General features: G+C 30.1%; 2 protein-coding genes across 3 annotated transcripts in view; one reads left to right on the top strand and one right to left on the bottom strand.

Annotated features, from left to right (window-relative positions):
* The first annotated feature begins 4,269 nt into the window (after nucleotides 1-4,269).
* LOC123299779 (hydroxyacyl-coenzyme A dehydrogenase, mitochondrial-like) lies at nucleotides 4,270-10,030 on the top strand. Its single transcript, XM_044882124.1, has 4 exons — nucleotides 4,270-4,551; nucleotides 4,614-4,889; nucleotides 7,640-7,940; nucleotides 9,768-10,030. Exons 1-4 carry the CDS (start codon nucleotides 4,435-4,437, stop codon nucleotides 10,001-10,003), a joined length of 930 nt encoding a protein of 309 aa, XP_044738059.1. The 5' UTR covers nucleotides 4,270-4,434; the 3' UTR covers nucleotides 10,004-10,030.
* Nucleotides 10,031-12,757: 2,727 nt separating this feature from the next.
* The window catches only part of LOC123300988 (transcription termination factor 2), a 33,370-nt gene continuing 25,187 nt past the window's right edge, over nucleotides 12,758-20,940 (bottom strand). For both annotated transcript variants that reach the window (XM_044883690.1, XM_044883691.1), the window contains exons 15-19: nucleotides 20,502-20,799; nucleotides 19,167-19,306; nucleotides 15,833-16,273; nucleotides 14,810-14,967; nucleotides 12,758-13,118 (exon numbers count right to left, since the gene is read on the bottom strand). In XM_044883690.1, coding sequence (XP_044739625.1) covers nucleotides 12,971-13,118; nucleotides 14,810-14,967; nucleotides 15,833-16,273; nucleotides 19,167-19,306; nucleotides 20,502-20,799 — 1,185 coding nt within the window. In that variant the 3' untranslated portion in view covers nucleotides 12,758-12,970. The remainder of the gene's footprint in view (nucleotides 13,119-14,809; nucleotides 14,968-15,832; nucleotides 16,274-19,166; nucleotides 19,307-20,501; nucleotides 20,800-20,940) is intronic.

Raw genomic sequence — 20,940 nt, 5'->3', positions numbered from 1 at the left:
TGCAACTTTAATGAGCATATGCACAAAATTTAAAACACACAGGGAACGAATACGTTATTTAAGAAACTGCATCGTAGAATATGTACCATTGAAACATTAAAAACCGTACACATTTTTCTTAAATGCATCCACTACTCTGAGCACCCACCAATAGCATCAACTGGTATTTTAAATGACTCGAAGTGAATGAAACTTCTTTACACTTTACACCTAACCTTGTGTATTTTCAAATTTCCCTCCCCAAAATTTAACGTAAGGTTTAAAACTGGAATGTGGTATAACAAAACTAATTCCCTACCCAATGACTTACAGGCAGTCATAAGAACCAAAATGTTTGATCTTTTTAATTTGTTTATGAGTGTTTGTAACACCTTTTTTTTTGTTTGTAACTAATTATAGTCATTTAATTTAGGAATTAATAATTAAAATATGAGCTTATAAATAACTAACATTATTTTTTTTAAAGCTCGCAGAGAGTTAGCAGCATAGCTTCATCACTAAGGACATATTTCCCCTTCTTCTTATTATTAGATGCTTTTTATTATTGATATAGGATTTTTGTATTGACCTCTATACTATGTGGACTAAGCATTCTTAGGTATGTATTTAAGTTTGTGAAAACAGACACATTCGAATTTCGTTGAAGCAGGGTCCCAACTTAGGGGCTTTTCCCCCAAATTTAGGGGGAAATAAATAAGTGGGATGGCTTTTTTTTAGTGATATTTTAGGGACACTTTGATTCATATAAGTAGGCCCTGAGATAACCCACTAGTCTTATTTAAAATTTTATTAAGCTTAATCGCGGAGCTTTCAGGATTGGTGGCTTCTGAACTATTAGTACCGAGAAAGTGTACTAAAAGTCGATTAGTCGGTATCTCAACAAATAAATATGATTACCTAGCGACTATAGCCAAGAATGCGGAGTTAAATAAAAACAAATGTCACCATTATTAACCATATAAGCATGTACTAGCATTAATCCATCAAATATTAAACATGTATAATATTCTATGCATTTATCACAGTTTCAATTTAAAATGCAAGTGTTGTATTATCCCTCCCTATATTATAAATGTGAAAGTAAGGATGTTTGTTTGTTTGTTTGTATATTTGTTTTTTGTTACGCTTTCACGCAAAAACTAGCGAATGAATTTGAATGGAAATTTAAGACAAACATTTAATGAGTTAATTGTTGAAATACCAAGCAAAGACAGTGTTGATTATTCTATCACATTACACATATACCTACCTATACATGACACGTACATTTCTGATATTCGTATATAATGAGTACTATAAAATTTACGCCTAATTTGCGCCCTCGACCTCAATTTTTATAAAAATTTCATCTTGATATCTCTTTTCGTTTTTGAGTTATCATGTTGGCAGACAGACGGAGAGACGGACAGCCGGAAATGGACTAATTAGGTGATTCTATGAACACCTATGCCAAAATTTTTTTCGTAGCATCAATATTTTTAGGCTTACAAACTTGGGACTAAACTTGGTATACCTTAAAAATCCGTACTTTATTTTTTTACACGCTTATATATCGAAAACGGTGAGATTTAGCAAAAATTGACAAAAAGTACTTAGAATCGCCCAAAATATAATTTCTTATTGTCGTCAAATTAAATTTTTGACAGGAACCACAAAATAATCTTTATTTTTGTCAAAAACGAGTTGTCGGCGAATATTTTTATTTTCAAATGCTTATATCTCGAAAACGGTTACGTTAGGTAAAAAATGCCAGGGATAAAAAATGCTGAAAATTGTCCAAAATATGAAATCCAATAGTTTTTCTGTTTTAAATGTAAAACAGAAAATGTGATGTCCGGAAATAGGGTACTTCTTTCCCATCCTATGGGGGTAAATCGAAAAAGCACAAGTACGCATCTATAAGACTTTGTTGAGAACACTCAGGCAAGCATTTTCCACCGGCTCCCTTAAAAATAAACTAACGAGAAGCCAGTTCCTTGGTCTAGTGCTTTATTTCCTACAGTATGTGTAAATTTTCCGGTAGGAATCGTTCAAATGTTACGTAAGCAAACCTGCGGGACTTTAGACTTCTTCCGCCTTTTTAGAGAATACAAATATTTAGAAAAAACTATGAGAAAACAACTTACTAAAAATAGCTAACAAAATGAAGTAAACAACTTAATTACACGATATGTTATCGGATGTTTATTTCTAAAAATTATTATCGATAATTATTATAATCTTAAATGAATATGCAACTTTTTTTTCTGCGTACAAAGTTTAGTTTTATAACAAATAAGAATGTATTTATTTAAATTCTTGCAATACAAAAACATTAGTAAATTTTTTTTATTTTCTGTCTGTTTAGTAATCTGTGAAAAGGGCTGGGAAAGGACATTTAAACTACATTTCTTCTTTATGAAACTAATATAGAAATCCTAATTTTAACAAGCGAAAACAAACAATTAACTGAGTTAATTGTTGAAATACTCTGTATAAAAAGGCCTCCTCGGTCCCCATTTATTTGGTTTTCGAAAATTATGAAAATTTTCGAAAGTATTTTAGTAGAATTTTTTTCGTTTTTCGAGAATGTTACACAAAGACCACTACTGGAAGCTACCTGCCACTTTTCAACTGCCTATCTTTTATATTTTTGGAGAAAATGGATGGAACATTTTTTATGTTTAAACTTTTGTTCTATCTCTAACGGCTTACAAGATGGATCCTACTGGCCCAAGATCCTACCCTATGTTGCTCATTTAAGAAATCAACTTTTTCCACTTTTTCCGTCTTTAGCGCTCTATAAAAATTTCAGCTTGATATCATTTTTCGTTTATGAGTTATCGTGTTTCAGACAGACGGAGAGACATACGGAAATGGATTCATCAGGTGATATTATGAACACCTATACCAAAAATTTCTTCGTAACATCAATATTTCTAAGTGTTACAAACTTGGGTTACAAAATTAGAACCTATACCTTGATATATGTCTCATATACTTATACAAAGTATAACAAGTTTGTAAAGTACAAATAAAACAAGTGAAAACAAACAATTGACTGAGTTAATTGTTGAAATACCATGTATAGACAGTGTTGATTACGGAATCGTTTGTTTTTTCGCGTTTGTCATTTAAGTAAAGAGAGATAGCCAGTCACATACATGTCACACACACATGATTGATATGTATTATATATACTATACAATGTTCGAATCCGATTTGCGCCTTCACGGGTAAGCAGTGATATGTTATCGAAAAAATGTTTCAAGCAAAAGTTGTTTATTTTTTTATAAGGAACATTTCTTATATTATACTTTTATTCTATCTCTAACGGTTTACAAGATGGGTCCTACGGACCCAAGACTCAATTAACCTATGTTGCTCATTTACGAACTCGACTTCACTTTTTACGTCCTGAGCACGCTGTAAAAATTTCAACTTTATATTTTTTATCGTTTTTGAGTTATCGTGTTGTCAGACAACCGGAAAGGTATTAATTAGGCGTTTTTACGAACACCTATGGCAAAATTTTGTTCATAACATTAATATTTTTAAGCGTTACAAACTTGGGACTAAACTTAGTATACCTTGATATATTTCATATACATGGTATAACAAGTGAAAACAAACAATTGACTGAATTAATTGTTCAAATACCATGCATAGTCAGTGTTGATTTCTTTATAACATAACACATATATACATACATGTGACACATACATAACTGATATTCAAGTATGGCACATACTATAAAATTTCCGCCTAATTGGCGCCCTCACGGATAAACAGTGATGTTTACGAAAAAATGTTTCAAGCAAAAGTTGTTTATTTTTTTATAAGGAACATTTTTTACATTTAAACTTTTGTTCTATCTCTAACGGTTTACAAAATGGATCCTACGGACCCAAGACCCTCACCTATGACGCTCATTTACGATATCTTTTTTCGTTTTTGAGTTATCGTGTCCACAGACGGACGGACGGACGGCCAACCGGAAATGGACTGATTAGGTGATTCTATGAACACCTATAGCAAAATTTTGTGCCTGGCATCAATATGTTTAAGCGTTACAAACTTGGGACTAAACTTAGTATACCTTGCATATTACATATATGCATGGTATAAAAAGAGTATCCTATACTCTTTGGTAAAGTATACACAGATCACAGACACACAACTATACAAATTATACATATATACATGTACAATGATTGTATTTATATGTATTACATTATACATATAAATACAATACAAATAGAAGATTGAACATACTTAATTAAAGCAAAGCGGACTTTGAAATACCGAGTCCAAGTCCATTCTCATCTAGACACTTATGTCGTTAACAGTATAGAGTTTTAAACGGTATTTATATACTGACAGAGATTCAACAATTTCAACAGTTACATAAACTTTATTCAATTTGGCCATTCAATAAATACTTATTCATTAAAAATGGCTAATTCATTTGTAATATTAAAAAGAACTTTCGCCACCTCAACATCCTTGTCAAATGTAATAAAAAATGTCACAATTATCGGTGGTGGATTAATGGGTTCAGGGATTGCACAGGTAATTAATAAAAACATCAATATTTTATAACTTTTGAAAGCTAATTTTAAAATAATTAACAGGTTTCAGCACAAAGTGGTAACCACGTAACCTTAGTTGAAGTTAATGAAAATGTACTTAAAAAAGCACAGGCTAGTATTGAAAAAAATTTAGGACGTGTTGCTAAAAAATTATATAAAGATAAGCCACAAGATGGTGAAAAATTCGTTGCAGAGGCATTACAAAGAATTAAGGGAGTAACTAAACCCGAAGAATCTGTTAATGATTCAGATTTAGTTATTGAAGCTATTGTTGAAAATATGGATATTAAACATAAATTATTTACAACATTAGACAAAGTAAGTAATCAATCAATTTCTTTTTCATATACATAAAAGTAAAAACGGGTAAGTATAAGAGCTTGTCAATCTAATAATTAACCCCAAAAAATAATCAAATTTTCATTAAAGTTATTTTCTTATAAGTTACCGGTTAAAGTTCATAGATGTATAAAATATACATAGACCGATATTATTAAAATGGAATTGTTTAGAGAAAAAAATCTACTTTTTTTATTTGTAAATTCGGTCTGACTTAAACTGTTGAAACTTAACTATGGTTTCTGATTCTGAAAGTTTTTTAAAAGTAGATCCAAAGTCTTAGATGTAAAGTCCTAAAAATTCGAATTTTCTGAGATAAAAGGGGTTAAAGTTCAAACATAAGCAAAAATATATTCTTTCAAAAACATATATCTTGCATACTATTCGCCTGAGAAGCAAATTCACAGGAAAATTTATTATATTTTCTTTACCAAGTTGTTTATCCACGTTCGTATATTGCATTATGATTGTCTCGTTGGACAGGTTCTTAAAAAGTAGATTAATGGTGATTCCAATGATTTTTCTGCTAAGGTAAATAAAAACAAAAGCCTCTTCTCCCCATTTCAACAACTGTGCACTTTTTATTTCCTCATCAAGAATAAAAAGTTGCATTAATTTTTTTTTCGCCTCAAATTCATATATAAATGTAAGAATAATTTATCTGTTATTTTTTGTGACGTATTTACACCCATTGAGGCTGAGAACCAATTGGAATCACATTAAATTCACATTTTTCGGCTTGTTTGTATGGAAAATTATCTGCAAACCATTTATCATTCTGCAAGTTATTTTATCATTTCTCTGTGCGATGGCGTTACTAAAGCGATGTGTTAACGTCACTGATGTTTGAATTTTAGTTAAGAACAACCATTTTCAATTATAAAATTACATGAAAAATCAGTAAAAAAATTTTTCTTAATTTTTCTTAGTAACTTTTTAGTAAACTTACGAAAAAAATATAATTAAAAAGCATGCATATTCTCTATTGCATAGTTTCGGATCCCCAATTTTTATCAATTATATTAGAACCATTTAAAATGTCTCCACATAAATACCAATTGGAATGTCCCGGTAATCTACTTTATTTCGTCGCCAATAGATGTCAGTCATAATTTGCAGTCAATGTTTCAGTTTTTCCTGAAAACACGGACAAAACGACGTTTTCTGGAAATGAAAGCTAGATCGATTTTTCACCCCAAAGATCCCCTGCATACTAATTTTTGGAAAATCGTTGGAGCCGTTTCCGAGATTGCAAGAAACAAAAATTGCTTGTTTAAATGTATAAGATAAGATATATGTAGTTGGGTAAATCTACCGGATTTTGATAATCAATTCGGAAAATTTTGTTAGACGGCTAATTTTTTTTTAAATAAATTTCCTTCGTTATAAAAAATACAGAAAAAGAGTTTTCCCTTTCCGGATCGATCCAGACGACCTTCTGCACCCGGTTTAATTGGGACAATTTATCTCTACATTGTTTTCTTGAATATCTCTGCTTCTATTTATCGGATTATAACTAACATTTTTGATTGAGGCGAATAAAAAAGATAATTGTTTGTTATGAATTTCTGCATCGACCTTGCCTGCTATCGAATATTGAACATAGCAAAATAACCTCAAAATCTCAAGGAAACCGCAATAACCTCATATTTTCAACTTTTTCTAATAAATTATCGAAAAATGAAGGAATTGAGTTAAAATTCTGGAAAATCTGGATGATTTTTGTGACATCTGTGTCGACGAAGTTAAACTTTGGTGAAAACGTATTGCCAATATTGAATAATTTAAAACTATTCTAAAAAATTGAGAGTGGTTACACTGGAAATGCCACGACGAAAAGTTGAATAACTCTAAAACGTGACATTATTTTTATTTTCGGACAAAGTTATATTTAAAATCGCATAGACTACTACATAAAGAATTTTTCGGAAAAATACACACGCTTTCTTGCCAAAAACTTAAATCTTAAACCTTTTTTAAACTGTCAAAAACGCGGGCATCCAATTTGATGACGTAATATGGGTATCACTATACGAAATAACATAAATAATATTGACAGATATATTCATAGACATCTGATTATAATAAATATAAATACTCATTATCTATGTATATATTATACCCAGCTGTCTACACTGAACTAACTGATGGCCTATGAGTCCGCTATGACATCACAGCAGGGCTTACCCGCGTTTTAGGTCACGTGATATACAGTTTAAAAATTACGATTTTTAATTTAAATATTTTAAAAGAAAAATCTGCTTTTATGACTCGAAATCAGAATATTTAAGTACATTTTTACATAAATTTTAACTTTTTTCAAATTTCATGATTTATTTTTGACTAACGTTATTACCCTATTGGCAGTGTTTTATATTTACATAAAAATTGTCTTTAGTGCGTTAAAATCAACTAGGACAGACCCCTTGAGCTGAAGGCAAGGGACCCTTTTGCAATACTCGTCTTATCTGTATTATTATTAAGAATCAAGTACAAAGAAGCTGCTTTTGCTATTATGCTACAAGACAATATTTATTATTGATTGAATATTGAGTTATTCGAGAACCTATTTCTAGGAAAAATGCTAAAGACCTAGTTTAACAAATTATTTGTCCTGTTGTACCAAAATGCTTGTTTCGGTGTACGCTACCACATTCTTAATTATTGAGCGTTTATCCTATATCATTCTGTAACTTTCAATTAAAAATCTTTTTTTCTTATTAATATAGGCTGCACCAGCTAAGACTATTTTTGCGTCAAATACTTCATCTTTATCAATTGGTGAAATTGCTTCTGTTACCAATCGCAAAGATCGTTTTGGAGGATTACATTTTTTCAATCCACCTCCAGTTATGAAATTGTTAGAAGTTGTTCGTACTCCTGATACATCAGAAGAAACTTATAAAGCTATGATGGCATGGGGTAAATCCATTGGAAAAGTTTGCATCACAGCTAAAGACACTCCGGGATTTGTTGTTAATCGATTATTGGTGCCTTACATTGCAGAAGCCATCAGAATGTATGAAAGAGGTAATCGATAAATGTTTTTTACACGATCATAGCAAGTTTTTTGGGTTTATACTTTGCATGTATACAGGGTGGATCATAGGGTTTGATAAGCGACACCATGTTCTGACATTAGATTGGATGTAGTTATCGATCGAGGTGATTTAATAGTCAATTAAGATCCTAAAAGATAACAGATAGAATAGCACTTTTAATTAGAAAGTTTATTCTCATAAAAAAACGAACATTTTTTACTTAAAACACGCTATAGCTACAGAAAAATGCTTTAGCCAAAAGTTGTATCCATGACTTTACCCTGGAATTATAATTTCAAGTTATTTGACCTGGTTCTTCAAATGATTTGAAAATTTACCTGGGCTTAAAAGTTATTGACCCAGACGAATGACATTTGTCCATAATAACTTTTGTATAAAAATTTTTCTAAAGCTAGCGTATTTTCTTTCGAGTAAATGCAATAATGTCATGTTTTTTATATCGCCTTTCCTCCGAAAGCTAAGGATTTTCGAGAAAATGGTTTATATGAAAAATGTTAGTTTTGACACCATGATGAACTCCCTTCCCCTCCCTAATCAAATTCTAAAACTTTTGTTTAAGTAATTTTTTGATTGGTTAGCTGCAAAACGAGCAATTTGCCATAATAGATTAAAATGCTCTATCCCTGTATAATAATTATACAGGGGTAGAGTAATTATATATAATAAAATAAACAAAGCTCAAAATGGCCGCCTATTTGGAAAATTTTTACGAATATGAGATTTTTTGTTTTTTATGTAATGATGCCAATATCTCATTAAAAAACCTAAGAATAAAAAGTTCTTAAAATTAAAACTTATTTGTACAAGGCCAGCATAACTTTATTTCACCGCCAAATAATATAAACTACAAGATTTTAATTACGTATAATACATGTTATGATGATTTTAATATTTCAATTTGAATCTTTTGTTTGAGCAAACACAATTTTGAACTACACGTCTTTATAATTTTGATTTCTGCAAACATATTAAAAATTTTGATCTATTTATTTTTCTAGTCCAAAAACAATGTTAAAATATAACGAAATATCGATGTTATACAATTTTACATATTTCAATCAAACAATAATTAGGATTCACTTTGAAAAGAGTCAGGTTTCAATATTATATAGCGTCCCCCAATTACAGCCTGGTACCTGAGACTAAAGTCACCCTAATAACGCACTTTTGCTATATTTCGCATTTTACAGCACAACAGTCTTTATTTCATAACTTTAGCCTTTGTACGAAAATAATTTTCGTAAAATTACGTGCAAATAAGATGAAAGAGTACTTTTTAAAACTCTATAATTTCAGTTTCTGGAATTTAGAAGGCTAAAGACCTCTATTTAATAATACAGCCATTCTGGGTAAATTTATAACCATCTATCTATATTATTTGTAACTTTTATTATCATGGGGAAAGATACCATTTTTCAAAAATTCGTAATAAACATTCAAACAACTCTCGTTTCTGATATCTTTTTCCAAAATCATTTCTTCATTTTCACGTTTATTAGGCAAAGAACGACACCTGGAAACCGAGGAAGCAATTTTTGGCTCATTGATAATAATAAAAAGATAAAAAGTCCTTCGAAAAATTTATTTTATTTTTTAAGAATTCAACGAAGTCTTAGAGTGTCTTTACTTATGAACTTTTGAGGTGATTCTTATAAAGTTAAGTAATGCCGTATAATTTTTGAAGTTTGCCACTTTTTCCCGCCCAATACTAAAATCCCAAATTTTAGATTTATTTCTTTTAATAAAACGTTTTTCGTCCAATGTCACTGATTGAATTTAAATGATTTCTGTCTAGGAGATGCATCACCTAGAGATATTGATACGGCCATGAAACTTGGAGCTGGATATCCAATGGGTCCATTTGAATTAGCTGACTATGTTGGACATGATACATCACACTCAATTTTAAAAGGATGGTACGAGAAAACTAAAAATCCCCTATTTAAACCAAACGAAAGTGTTCAAAAATTGATCGACGAAGGAAAATTGGGAGTTAAAACTGGAGAAGGATTTTATAAATATGGCAAATAAAAAACATTCGAAATATAGTTTTTTATAATCATATTATTGTTGAATATTTTTATATCAGCTCATTTTTTCATTAAATATACTATTTTATTATTTTTTTAGCAAATTTTATGAGCGATCTTACCTAGTTCAATCCGGTATAGTATTAACAAGATATAATTTCGTTAACTATCGTTTACTACCTACCATAGACAAACATTAATAAGACGATTCAACCATATTAATAGAATAGAAATGAGGGACACTAGCGCATATCTTGAGCGTTATACGAACTATTTTGAAGTTAGTAAGATTATCTTTTTTACCTAATCCGCGTATACCTTACATAGCCGAGCTGTTATTGATAACCGGAAGTTGCAACTCGCTTTTTCTGAGTATTTTCTAGATTTTTTTTGTTTTTTTCATAAAGCTCACTAGTTGAAGCTATCTACAAATTTTTATCTATCTTTTATATTTTTGGAAAAAATAGACACCAAAATTTTGCGCTAATTCCCCCCCCCCTCACGAGGAAAGAATGATACGAAAAATTGTTTCAAACAAAAGTTGTTTATTTTCTTATAAGGATTTTTTACATTTAAACTTTTGTTCTATCTCTAAAGGTTTAACATAAGCAAAACTCATTTTAACATTTCTAACAAACCATTAGACATACGGAACTGCGGATTGGCTTCAATTGTTTCAAAAATATACTTTCAAACGAAAGTAGCAACTAGCTTATAGTTTTTTAATTATAACTATAAAAACTGATAAAAGTCCGAAACTTTTGCAGTTTTTAACGGATTACGCAGGTAGCACAACTTGTTTTTGCTTGCAAAAGATAGTTTCATACTTCCCTAAACTAAATGGTCAAAATAACATACCAAACAAGTGAAAACAAAGAATTGACTGAGTTAATTGTTGACATACCATGTATAGACAGTGTTGATTACTCTACACATACATACATGTCACACATAGATAACTGATATAGCCATAATATACATACTATACAATTTGCGCTCTCACGGGTAAACAGTGATGTTTACGAGAAAATGTTGGTTATTTTTTTCTAAGGAACATTTTTTACTTTTAAACTTTTGTTCTATCTCTAATGGTTTACAAGATCCAACTGTCCTTATGTTGCTCATTTACGAATTTGATGTCACTTTTTACGTCCTCAGCACGCTATAAAAATTCAGCTTGATATCTCAAAATTCATTTTTGAACAGTCGTGATGACAGACGGACAGACAGACGACAAACGACAGACAGACAACCGGAAATGGACTAATTAGGTTATATTATTTAATTTTGTTCATAGTATCAATATTTTTAAGCGTTACAAACTTGGGATTAAACTTAATATACTATGTATATTTCATATACATGGTATAAAAAGTAGATTTTATTATAAATCCAATGAATTTTATGTTGATGAATTGAAGAAACACTTGTAGATTAATCACAACACTTTTATTTATTAAGTATAACTAGTCCAAGATTTAGAATGCGATTGTATTTCACAATGGCCTGAGTATTTTGAATGGCTGCTATGGTAAACATTAAAACAAGCAAGCTCCATTCCATTTTAATTATTCTTTTATTAATTATCCAGCCTGCTTAAAATCTATTATGATTTTACTGGCGAAATATTAACGTATTACTGATCTTTATTACTGACCATTCATATTGCATTATCGCATTGTTGCGTTCATCTTGCAGATGCAAATTCATTGATTACTTGGTAACTTGACTTAACAGTGCAAAGGTAAAAATAAAACTAGATAAATTAATTAAATAATTATTTTATTGATAAAATAAATTCTTTATAAAATAGTCTTGATTTAAAAACATAAGAGTAAAAAATCACATTCAAATTCATAAAATATTTAGTAATTAATAATTCTGTCAATTAAGTTTTTCTTTTAATCTAATTAATGTATTGGTAATTATACACTTGTAAAGAATTTTTGGCGGGTGATCTCGTGTTTTATTTTGTAAAAAGTGGCTAGCAGAAACGTTATTGTCTGTCATAGGTTACAAGTGGAATTAAATAAAGATTTAATATTGATTTACTCATATTAACGATCGATTCGAAAGTGTTGTGTTGTTTGTTAATTGTGAAAACACATCCCGTGATAATCCAGAATGGCCATTATACCATTTTCCTGGATATTCCACTGTTTACAAAATAAAATAGTGTCACTTGTAACATGTGACAGTGATGTTTCTGCTATTCAATTTTTACAAAATAAAACACGCGATGGCGCACTACTTTACTAGTTGACATAATGTGACATTCTGATATGTGACAAATAACCATCATATTTAACGGTATAGCTTCTCTAGCTTTTTATTATCTCATTAACTTACGTTGTTTTTCGAAGATTAGAATTATTAGTGCATCCCTTTAAATGTAGCCTATTTTAAAAAAAGCCTAACGACAAATTTAGATGAATAATTTTGATCTTTTTTAAAAATTAATTGACAGAATGCTTACAAGAGCCATTTGGTCTAGCAATAGCTAGAACAACTCCATTATGTAGAGCTTTCTAAGTAGATTTGCTCTACAGTCTAGCTAGAGAGCATTGAATAAAAAAAATAATTTCAATGTAAATAGAAGAATGTCTGGCTAGATTAATCCAGCTCTATCAGTAGTATACTGAATAAAAAAACTGCTCCATATGATGTATCAGAAACGTTCTATACTGCTTTAAGAAGAGAAAAGTAAAGCAAAATCTAGGTTTAAAGTAAACAATTTCTTAAGGTTTATCTAAATACTGCTACTTTTTAAGATCAAAATATACACTATATAGCGAGATTTTCTCTAGCTAAACAAACTTTAAAACTGTTTACTCTAAACCTAGATTTTAATCAACTTGTTTCTACCTAAAGCAGTATAAAGCTCCACTCTAAAGCTCTTTCTGAACAAATTAAAACTAATTTTTTACTCTACTCTCTCTAGCTAGATTGACCAACATTCAATTAATTATTATTCCATACTGAATAACATTTTAAGATCTTCTATAGATAATTTATTTCCAGCTTGTTTGGAACCAGTTAATAAATCAGTGGCCATTTGTAATTTTCTTTCTTGCAATGCCTTTATTCGTTCTTCTATCGTATCGCTTGTTACGAATCTATTAAAAAGAATTGTTTTTATTAATTAATATATGTACGAGAATTTGGCTATAATCGCCAAAATCTGAAATTTTCACGGTTTTTTTTTCGATTTTTGATAAGTTGTGCTCGGCGCTTGAGGTCACAAACTTGGTTTATTCATTGGGATAAATCATAAACAAGTCTGCTAAAAATTAGAACGATCGGATTTGACGTAAGCTCTGATGTATTAAGTTACATTGATAAACTTTTAAAGACTTTATCTCGAAAACTATTGGGTCTACAGAGTTCAATTCAAGTATCATATTATAGCAAATTTAGTCTACTTGAAAAACGTTCTAAACAGGTACTAACAAAAACTACTCCTTAAAGGTTATAATCGCCAAAATCGTAAATGACCACAATTTATCGATTTTTGACAAGTTTGCGTAAGGCGCTCGAGGTCACAAACTTGGATTATTTACTAGACCATCATCATAAACAAGTCTGCAAAAAATCAGAACTACCAGATTAGACGCAGACTATCGTTACTGTATTATGAATTATAATACAGTAACGACGACAAGGTTACTGTATTATAATTCATTAACAAAATTTTGCTGTCAAAATTATTACATTCACTTATTTTATGTGTATGCTTTTATATGTGTTTGGTTTACAAGATTGTATACAAAATTTCTGTTAAATATTATGTTAATACTGTAACTGTGTAATTTGGAAGTACGAGGTAGTATGCATCAAATCCGGTAGTTCTGATTTTTAGCAAACTTATTTTCAAGATATTCTTAAACTAAATTTGCTTCAATATGAGACTAGAATAGTCTCTGTAGACCCAATAGTTTCCGAGATAAAGCTATTCAAAATTCATCATTTATTCTAACTTCGCAATATTTTGCAATATTTCAGACATCAGACATCACAGAACAACACTAGCACACTCCGTCAGAGATAAGTGGAACTGCCTCCAGCTAGAGTAGTTCGACTGATGTCTGAAATATCGCGAAGTTAAAATAAATGATGAATTTTGAATAGATACTTCAAAAACTACCCCTTTAGGGCTATTATCGCCAAAATCTTAAAATAAATTTTTTCGGATTTTTTCGATTTTTCATGAAGTTGCGTTCGTCGCTCGAGTTCACAAACTTGGATTATTCATTTGAACAACATCATAAACAAATTTGCTAAAAATCAGAACTACCGGATTTGGCGTTAGCTCTGATGTACAAAGTTACGTACATAAATTTTGAAAGGCTTTATCTCGGAAAGTATTGGGTCTACAGAGTCCATCCTAGTCTCATATTGTAGCAAACTTAATCTTCTTTCGTTCCAAAATGTTCCAAAAAGGTTTCGCCAAAAAACGAGCCCTTTAGGGTTACAATCGCCAATGATTATAAGTGACCTCGAGGTCACAAACATGGATTATTCATTGGAATAACATCGTAAACAAGTCTGAAAAAATCAGAACTACCGGATTTGATGCATACTGTAATGTATAAAGTTACTGTAATATGTATTTATGAGGGCTAACATCTACAGTTCTTTTTTCTATCGCTAAATAAACTCTTTCTTAGCATTAAAATCCAATCAAGACGATAAATGCCAAAGGATAAATTCAATTTTTCGATAAGAAATTCGTTTAGTTGATACAGTTTTTGCGTTACCGGATTTCTTCTACTACTAGTAATTTAAAAAATGAAAAATAATTTCTTACTTGTAAATGAAAACATCTTTTTTTTGGCCAAATCTATAAATACGATCTTGAGCTTGTGATTCCAATTGTGGATTCCAATGTAAATCAATCAGCAAAAGATGATTTGCACCAACCAAATTTAAACCAACTCCTCCAGCAGTCAACGATAATAATAAAATCTATAAACAAAGAATATTAATTATTATAAATTCAGTAATAGAGATTTATTTTATCTTTTTTCGAAAGTTTACTAAAAATTGCTAAGAAAAATTAAAAAATTTACAAACGGCAGTGACGTCAACACTTCGCTTTCGTAACGCCACCGCACGGAGAAATGAAAAAATAATATGAATTATGATAAATGATTTCTCTCTTAACTGGCTTTCATTATAATAAAGCATATTTCCATGGATATCGATTTACTCAAAGTCTCAGCGCCTTCTCAGCGGTTGTAAATACGTCACTACCGTTATTTTATTAAGAAATATAACTGTTTTTTATTAATAATTTATTAAAAAATTGTAATTAATAATTTAAAAAGGCAATAACACCAATTTGGAGAAGAATATATCCAAATTGGTGTTAATGCCTTGTCCTGACCATGAAACGTCAAGATATGTTTAAAATTTCGATTTCGAAAATCGGACCCATTTTGAAATAGCATTCAAATCGGTTCACTCGTTTAATAGCTAGAGTGCCAAAGACATACAGTGGTCAAACTTAACACCCCTCTTTTTATGTCGGAGTTAAAAAAATAATATTAAACCCTTAAAAATTAACCTTGAATTGAATTGAAGCGTATTAACTGCAATATGATCCAAAAAGAATTTCATAACAATCGATCGAGTCGGTCGATTTTTTATTTATTTTTTTATAACTTTTTATTATGCTGGGAAGTTATCCCCGTGGGCCTCAAGGATCGGCCTCAACGCACCATACGATACCCACGGCTTGTTTAAATCAACATTCTACGTTGATAAGACCGTTGGACAGATAAAATAATTATGATCGCTAAAAGTATATCTCAACAAAATAAATAAATACCTGTATATCGCTAGATGGCCTGTTAAAGTCATCAACTAGTATCATTCGTTTGTTTACAGGAACTTTGCCATCTAAAGTTGCACATTTAATACCTTCTTTAACTAAATGCTCTTCAATAATTTTTAACATACTTGTCCATTGTGATACAACAATTGCCTTTTCACCTTTAGCTAGGGCAGTTTTTTTTAGTTTATCAATAACGATATTAACTTTTGAACTGGGTTGATTAGTGTTAAAGATAGGATTGTTTGGGTTCATAAGTTTACTGGCAGCAGCATTTAGATTATTGCCTTCCCCAGCAGCTGGATCAACACTTTCATTTTGGATATCTTCTTCATCATCATTAATGTCCATTTTTTCTAATTGTGCCAGTAGGTCGATATCATTCCCGTCACTATCGTCAATTCCATCAGCTGAACAAGCTTCTTCATTTTCAATCATCTAAGAGAATATATAATTCATTATATTTCAAGAAATTAAATACTGCTGTGCAAAATAATTGGTGCCCTGAAAAAAAATTCTTTTCGAAATTTCAAACCTCTTTTGTAAAAAACGACCGGGTCTGTATAATCCACAGCTGATTCGAAATCTAGTACTATTTTTTGAAATAGCTCAAATATGAAGTTGAAAGGTTGAGAAAAATTTTATTTGGAACTTTTTTCTACATTATTAACAAAATTTGATTCTTATCGAGACGTCTATGAAATTTTGAGTTATAAAGATTAATAAATCAATAATTTTGAGTTGCCTAAAAATACTAACATTCTATTAGTCTACAGAACAGAGGGGGGTACATGTCGGAACTAAAACGAGGATGTGAAAATTTATCAACAACCGGCTAATTTTTACAGAAATGTTTAATAAATTTTAGAAAAAATTGAATGCTCATACTGGCCTTCTAATTTCATGAGCCGTTTTCTCAGACCTACGCCTTAAACATGTCAGTTTAACGACTATATGTTTTATATATTCGTTGTGTGCGTAGTCATGGTAGGGACAATAAAATCGATGCCAGCGCTTTAAGTGAAAAATTTTGGAGTTAAAGGGGGCTGTTATGACTAATTTTCAATTCTTTACATGTTAATGTAATAGAAATGTCAAATTAAAATTATTGAAAAACACGAATTAATTAAACTTAATGCATTAAAAATTGTGAAAATAAGAAATCAAATTGAACAAATATTATTTTTCAAATGTAAATTATCATAATTATTTATTTAAATTTGTGATACAAGAATATTAAATTTTAAATGTGAGTCTTAAATGCAATCCATACAATTATATATGCATCCATACAATTCTATAATTAAAGTAGTGTATCGTTACCATGAAAACGAAACTAACGCACGGAGCGAATACACTTAAAGGCCACGAAAAACATATGCAAGTTGATATTTTATGGACAAAAAAATGTAGCAGCCTACAAATATATTTAGCCATATGTTGTAACCAACAAAAAAAACAAACAACATATTTTTTATTCGTGACTTATTCGGTACTATAGATAGATAGATAGGTAGTGCTTAGTCTTATAGCTTATCAACCGCAGTACATGTAAGTAGTCATTTGAACAGTAAACCTAGGATCTTCGACTTGAAGATTTATTTAAAATGTTATTCAGTAAAATTAAAATTAAATAATTTACTTTTAATATGTAGGCTCTATTTAGATTGTAGGCCACCACATTTTTAGATCATAATATATCTCAAACATGTGCTTTTTGTGACCTACAAATGTTTATAATAAAGCAAATAGTCGTTAAATTGACATGTTTAAGGCATAGGTCTGAGAAAACGGATCATGAAATTTGTAGGCCAGTAATGAGCATTTTATTTTACTAATATTCAATTAGCATTTGTGTAAAAATTAGTCGATTCTTTATAAATTTTCATATTTTTGTTATTAGCAATTTTAGCTTTTCAGTAAACTTTAAACAATGCAGTCGAGCAGCTTTTATAAAGATTCGTTGACTATCCTTGGATTCAGAGATATAAATCTAACGGCTCTCCACTAAACGTTATTATTATTATTATTATTATATGGCTCAGTTATGTTGTAGCCACATATTTTATTGCACTCTACGTTTCATTTGAAATCCAAAAAAATAAGAAAAACAAGAGTTTTCATAATAAAACATATGGCCGTTAAAGTGGCATGTTTAAGGCGTACGTCTGAGAAAACGAATCATGAAATTTGTTGGCCAGTATGGGCATTTAATTTTACTAAAATTTATTCAACATTTCTGTAAAAAATAGCTGTTTTTTTATAAATACACGCCAAACGGACCAATAATTTTGAAGGACACTATTTTTCTTTCTTATTATATTCATTTTTCTAGAATTCAAGAAAAAAGCAAATGATTGTTCAAATTTTTCCAACAGGTCGTTTAATCGACATATTTTCCGTTTTTCACATTGAAAACGCTCCAATTTCAAAAGTTTTCGTAAATGTAAACGTTGTAGGTTACACTGAAATGAAGCCACTCACGAAGTTTCGTAAGAGTGTAATTGTCGAAACCATACCCCCCCCCCACTCTGTACTGTAGACTATATATTTTATAGATTAAGAAAAAGCAAGAATGGAAATTTGGATAGTGCTTTAAGGCTGTACGTATTATATTGCCGTTTTGATAAGATTATATAGAAGAATCTTGATAACTCGAGCCTCGTTAAGTAGAAAACTTCGATCATCTCACTATCTCTAAACCCCTGTAATTTTGATGTCGGTTAAAAGCGACACTTTTTAAGTGCTATTTTTAATTTTTTATTAGTTGATCTTAGAAATTAAAAAAAATTTTTATTTGAATCCGTTCAGTGTAACCTGGCTCGTTAGACGTCGCTACTATTATACATAGTTTACCATCTACATCAGACCAAACCCCTGGAATTTTGATGTCGGTTAAAAGCGACACTTTTTAAGTGCTATTTTTAATTTTTTATTAGTTGATCTTAGAAATTAAAAAAAAATTTTATTTGAATCCGTTCAGTGTAACCTGGCTCGTAAGACGTCGCTACTATTATACATAGTTTACCATCTACATCAGGAGCACATAAAGAACAACTTTAGAAGCTATTTCTTGTTCTAGAACTGGGCTTTTCATATTATAGAAATCTTACATATAAGACATTTCTTGCATGGACAATTATGGGAAAAGTATTGGTAAAATATCATATTCCGTAATATTTCTTAATAACCCCTGGCATATTAATTATAAGTTGACTGTCTTATAATTGAAAAAAAGTTTCCGATATTCAGAAATGTCAAATTTATACATCCAACTTAAATAAGTATAACTAAAATTATAAAATATTGATAGATAAAATTGATTACGTACACTTTTAATTAACGAAACATGACAACAAGTTTGTCTCAGTCTTAAAAGTAAGAGTAGAATTTGATGTGCTTTAACTTCACCAGTGCCATGCATTCTTAATAATCTTTTGTGTACTTTTTCATATTCGGGATTCGGATTTCCTGAAAAAAAAAAAAAATTATATTAATAAAATGTATGACATATTAGGACTATTCTTAACTCTGTTTTCATAAATCATTTTCAAAATTTTTATACCATGCATATATGTAATATGCAAGGTATACTAAGTGTAGTCCCAAGTTTGTAACGCTTAAAAATGTTGATGCTATGAACAAAATTTTGGTATAAGTGTTCATAATATCACCTAATTAGTCCATTTCCGGTTGTCCGTGCGTCCGTCCGTCTGTGATAGAGTAATCAACACTATTTATGCATGGTATTTCAACAATTAACTCAGTCAATTGTTTGTTTTCACTTGTTTATTAATGATATTTGTTAACTATACAGTGTGTTCACAGTTTGTGGTAACACTAAAAATTTTAGCTGTTTGACGTCCTATGAAATTCGATTTTCGGGACATGAAAGGGAGTCAAAATGCATATTTTGTTAAAATTCAGTACAGCGTTTTCAAATTGAGTTAAATTTTTATTGAGCTTTAATAAATAAATTCCTTGACACCTGAATACAAGATTAAGTTATGTATTAAGGCGGTAAATATGATATTTTGGGTTTTCTACCTCATTTAATGGGTAATTCCACGTTTTTTAAGTACTTTTTTAAGATCAGCGAAATGAAAAACCCCAGTACAGCCTTTCCCGAAGCCAAACTATCTCCAGTTAGGAGTTTTTCGCTGTAGAGCGACATGCGGCGTTTCGAATAGAGCCAGCTTGAAAACTTTAAAAAAAATTTTTGTTTAAAATGACGACTTAAATACTAAAAAAATAGGGAAGTTTTCCAGGAAAAATTCGTATCTATATACCTATCTTAATTGGCAAATATATCGATTGGCAAAAATTGTAAATAACAAAAGTTAACTTTTCTCAGTATGTAAATCAGCAACAAGTCCTAGAATAAGGAAAGTTTATCGCTTTCACAAAATACATTTATATATTTAAACTCGCCATTTTTAATACTTCAATTTCAAATCATCCTTTTGTTAGCAAATAAGAATGTAATTACCCCTCGTAATGAATAGGAAGTGTGCGTTTGTGCCTCAACATTTGACTTGGCATTTTTATTGACCAAAAAATGAAGCGATCGTAGTTTGTATTGATTTAATTTCATTTAACTTGAACTAAACAGACTTAAGAACATATGATTAATTTTTTCTAATAATTTTTATTTAGAATATCTTACCATTTATAAATTTTGCTTGTGTTCCAGCTGAGTAAGCTAAATCAGAATTTTTCTCTGCTCTTTGGTGTAAGAATTGTGCAAATAAAGTTTTAGAAAATATTAATATTTTTTGATAAATGTTCATTTCATCTTTTGATAACTTTACGTTTATTAGCTCTGTCGTTTTTTCTGGTAACGTTGAAATCGTTCCATTATCTTGTAATTGTTGCTTTGTACGTCTTAACATTATTGACTGGATAACAGTATTTAATCTTTCTTGGCCTCCAGCTGATTTATTATCAATCCATTTCTTCCAAATCTAAAAAATTTTTCGTATTTAGCATAGGAATTTAATTTAATTTCAAATAAATTCCAGAAAAGATTTATTTTTATGAAAACTTTCATTTTGATGCCTGTGAAAAAATTTTCCAAAATTTTAATAAAGCCTTATTCTGTTTTA

The sequence above is a fragment of the Chrysoperla carnea genome, chromosome 5 (assembly GCF_905475395.1).
Source record: "Chrysoperla carnea chromosome 5, inChrCarn1.1, whole genome shotgun sequence".
NCBI classification, from domain to species: Eukaryota; Metazoa; Arthropoda; class Insecta; order Neuroptera; family Chrysopidae; genus Chrysoperla; species Chrysoperla carnea.
This window is presented reverse-complemented; position numbering and strand designations above follow the sequence as displayed.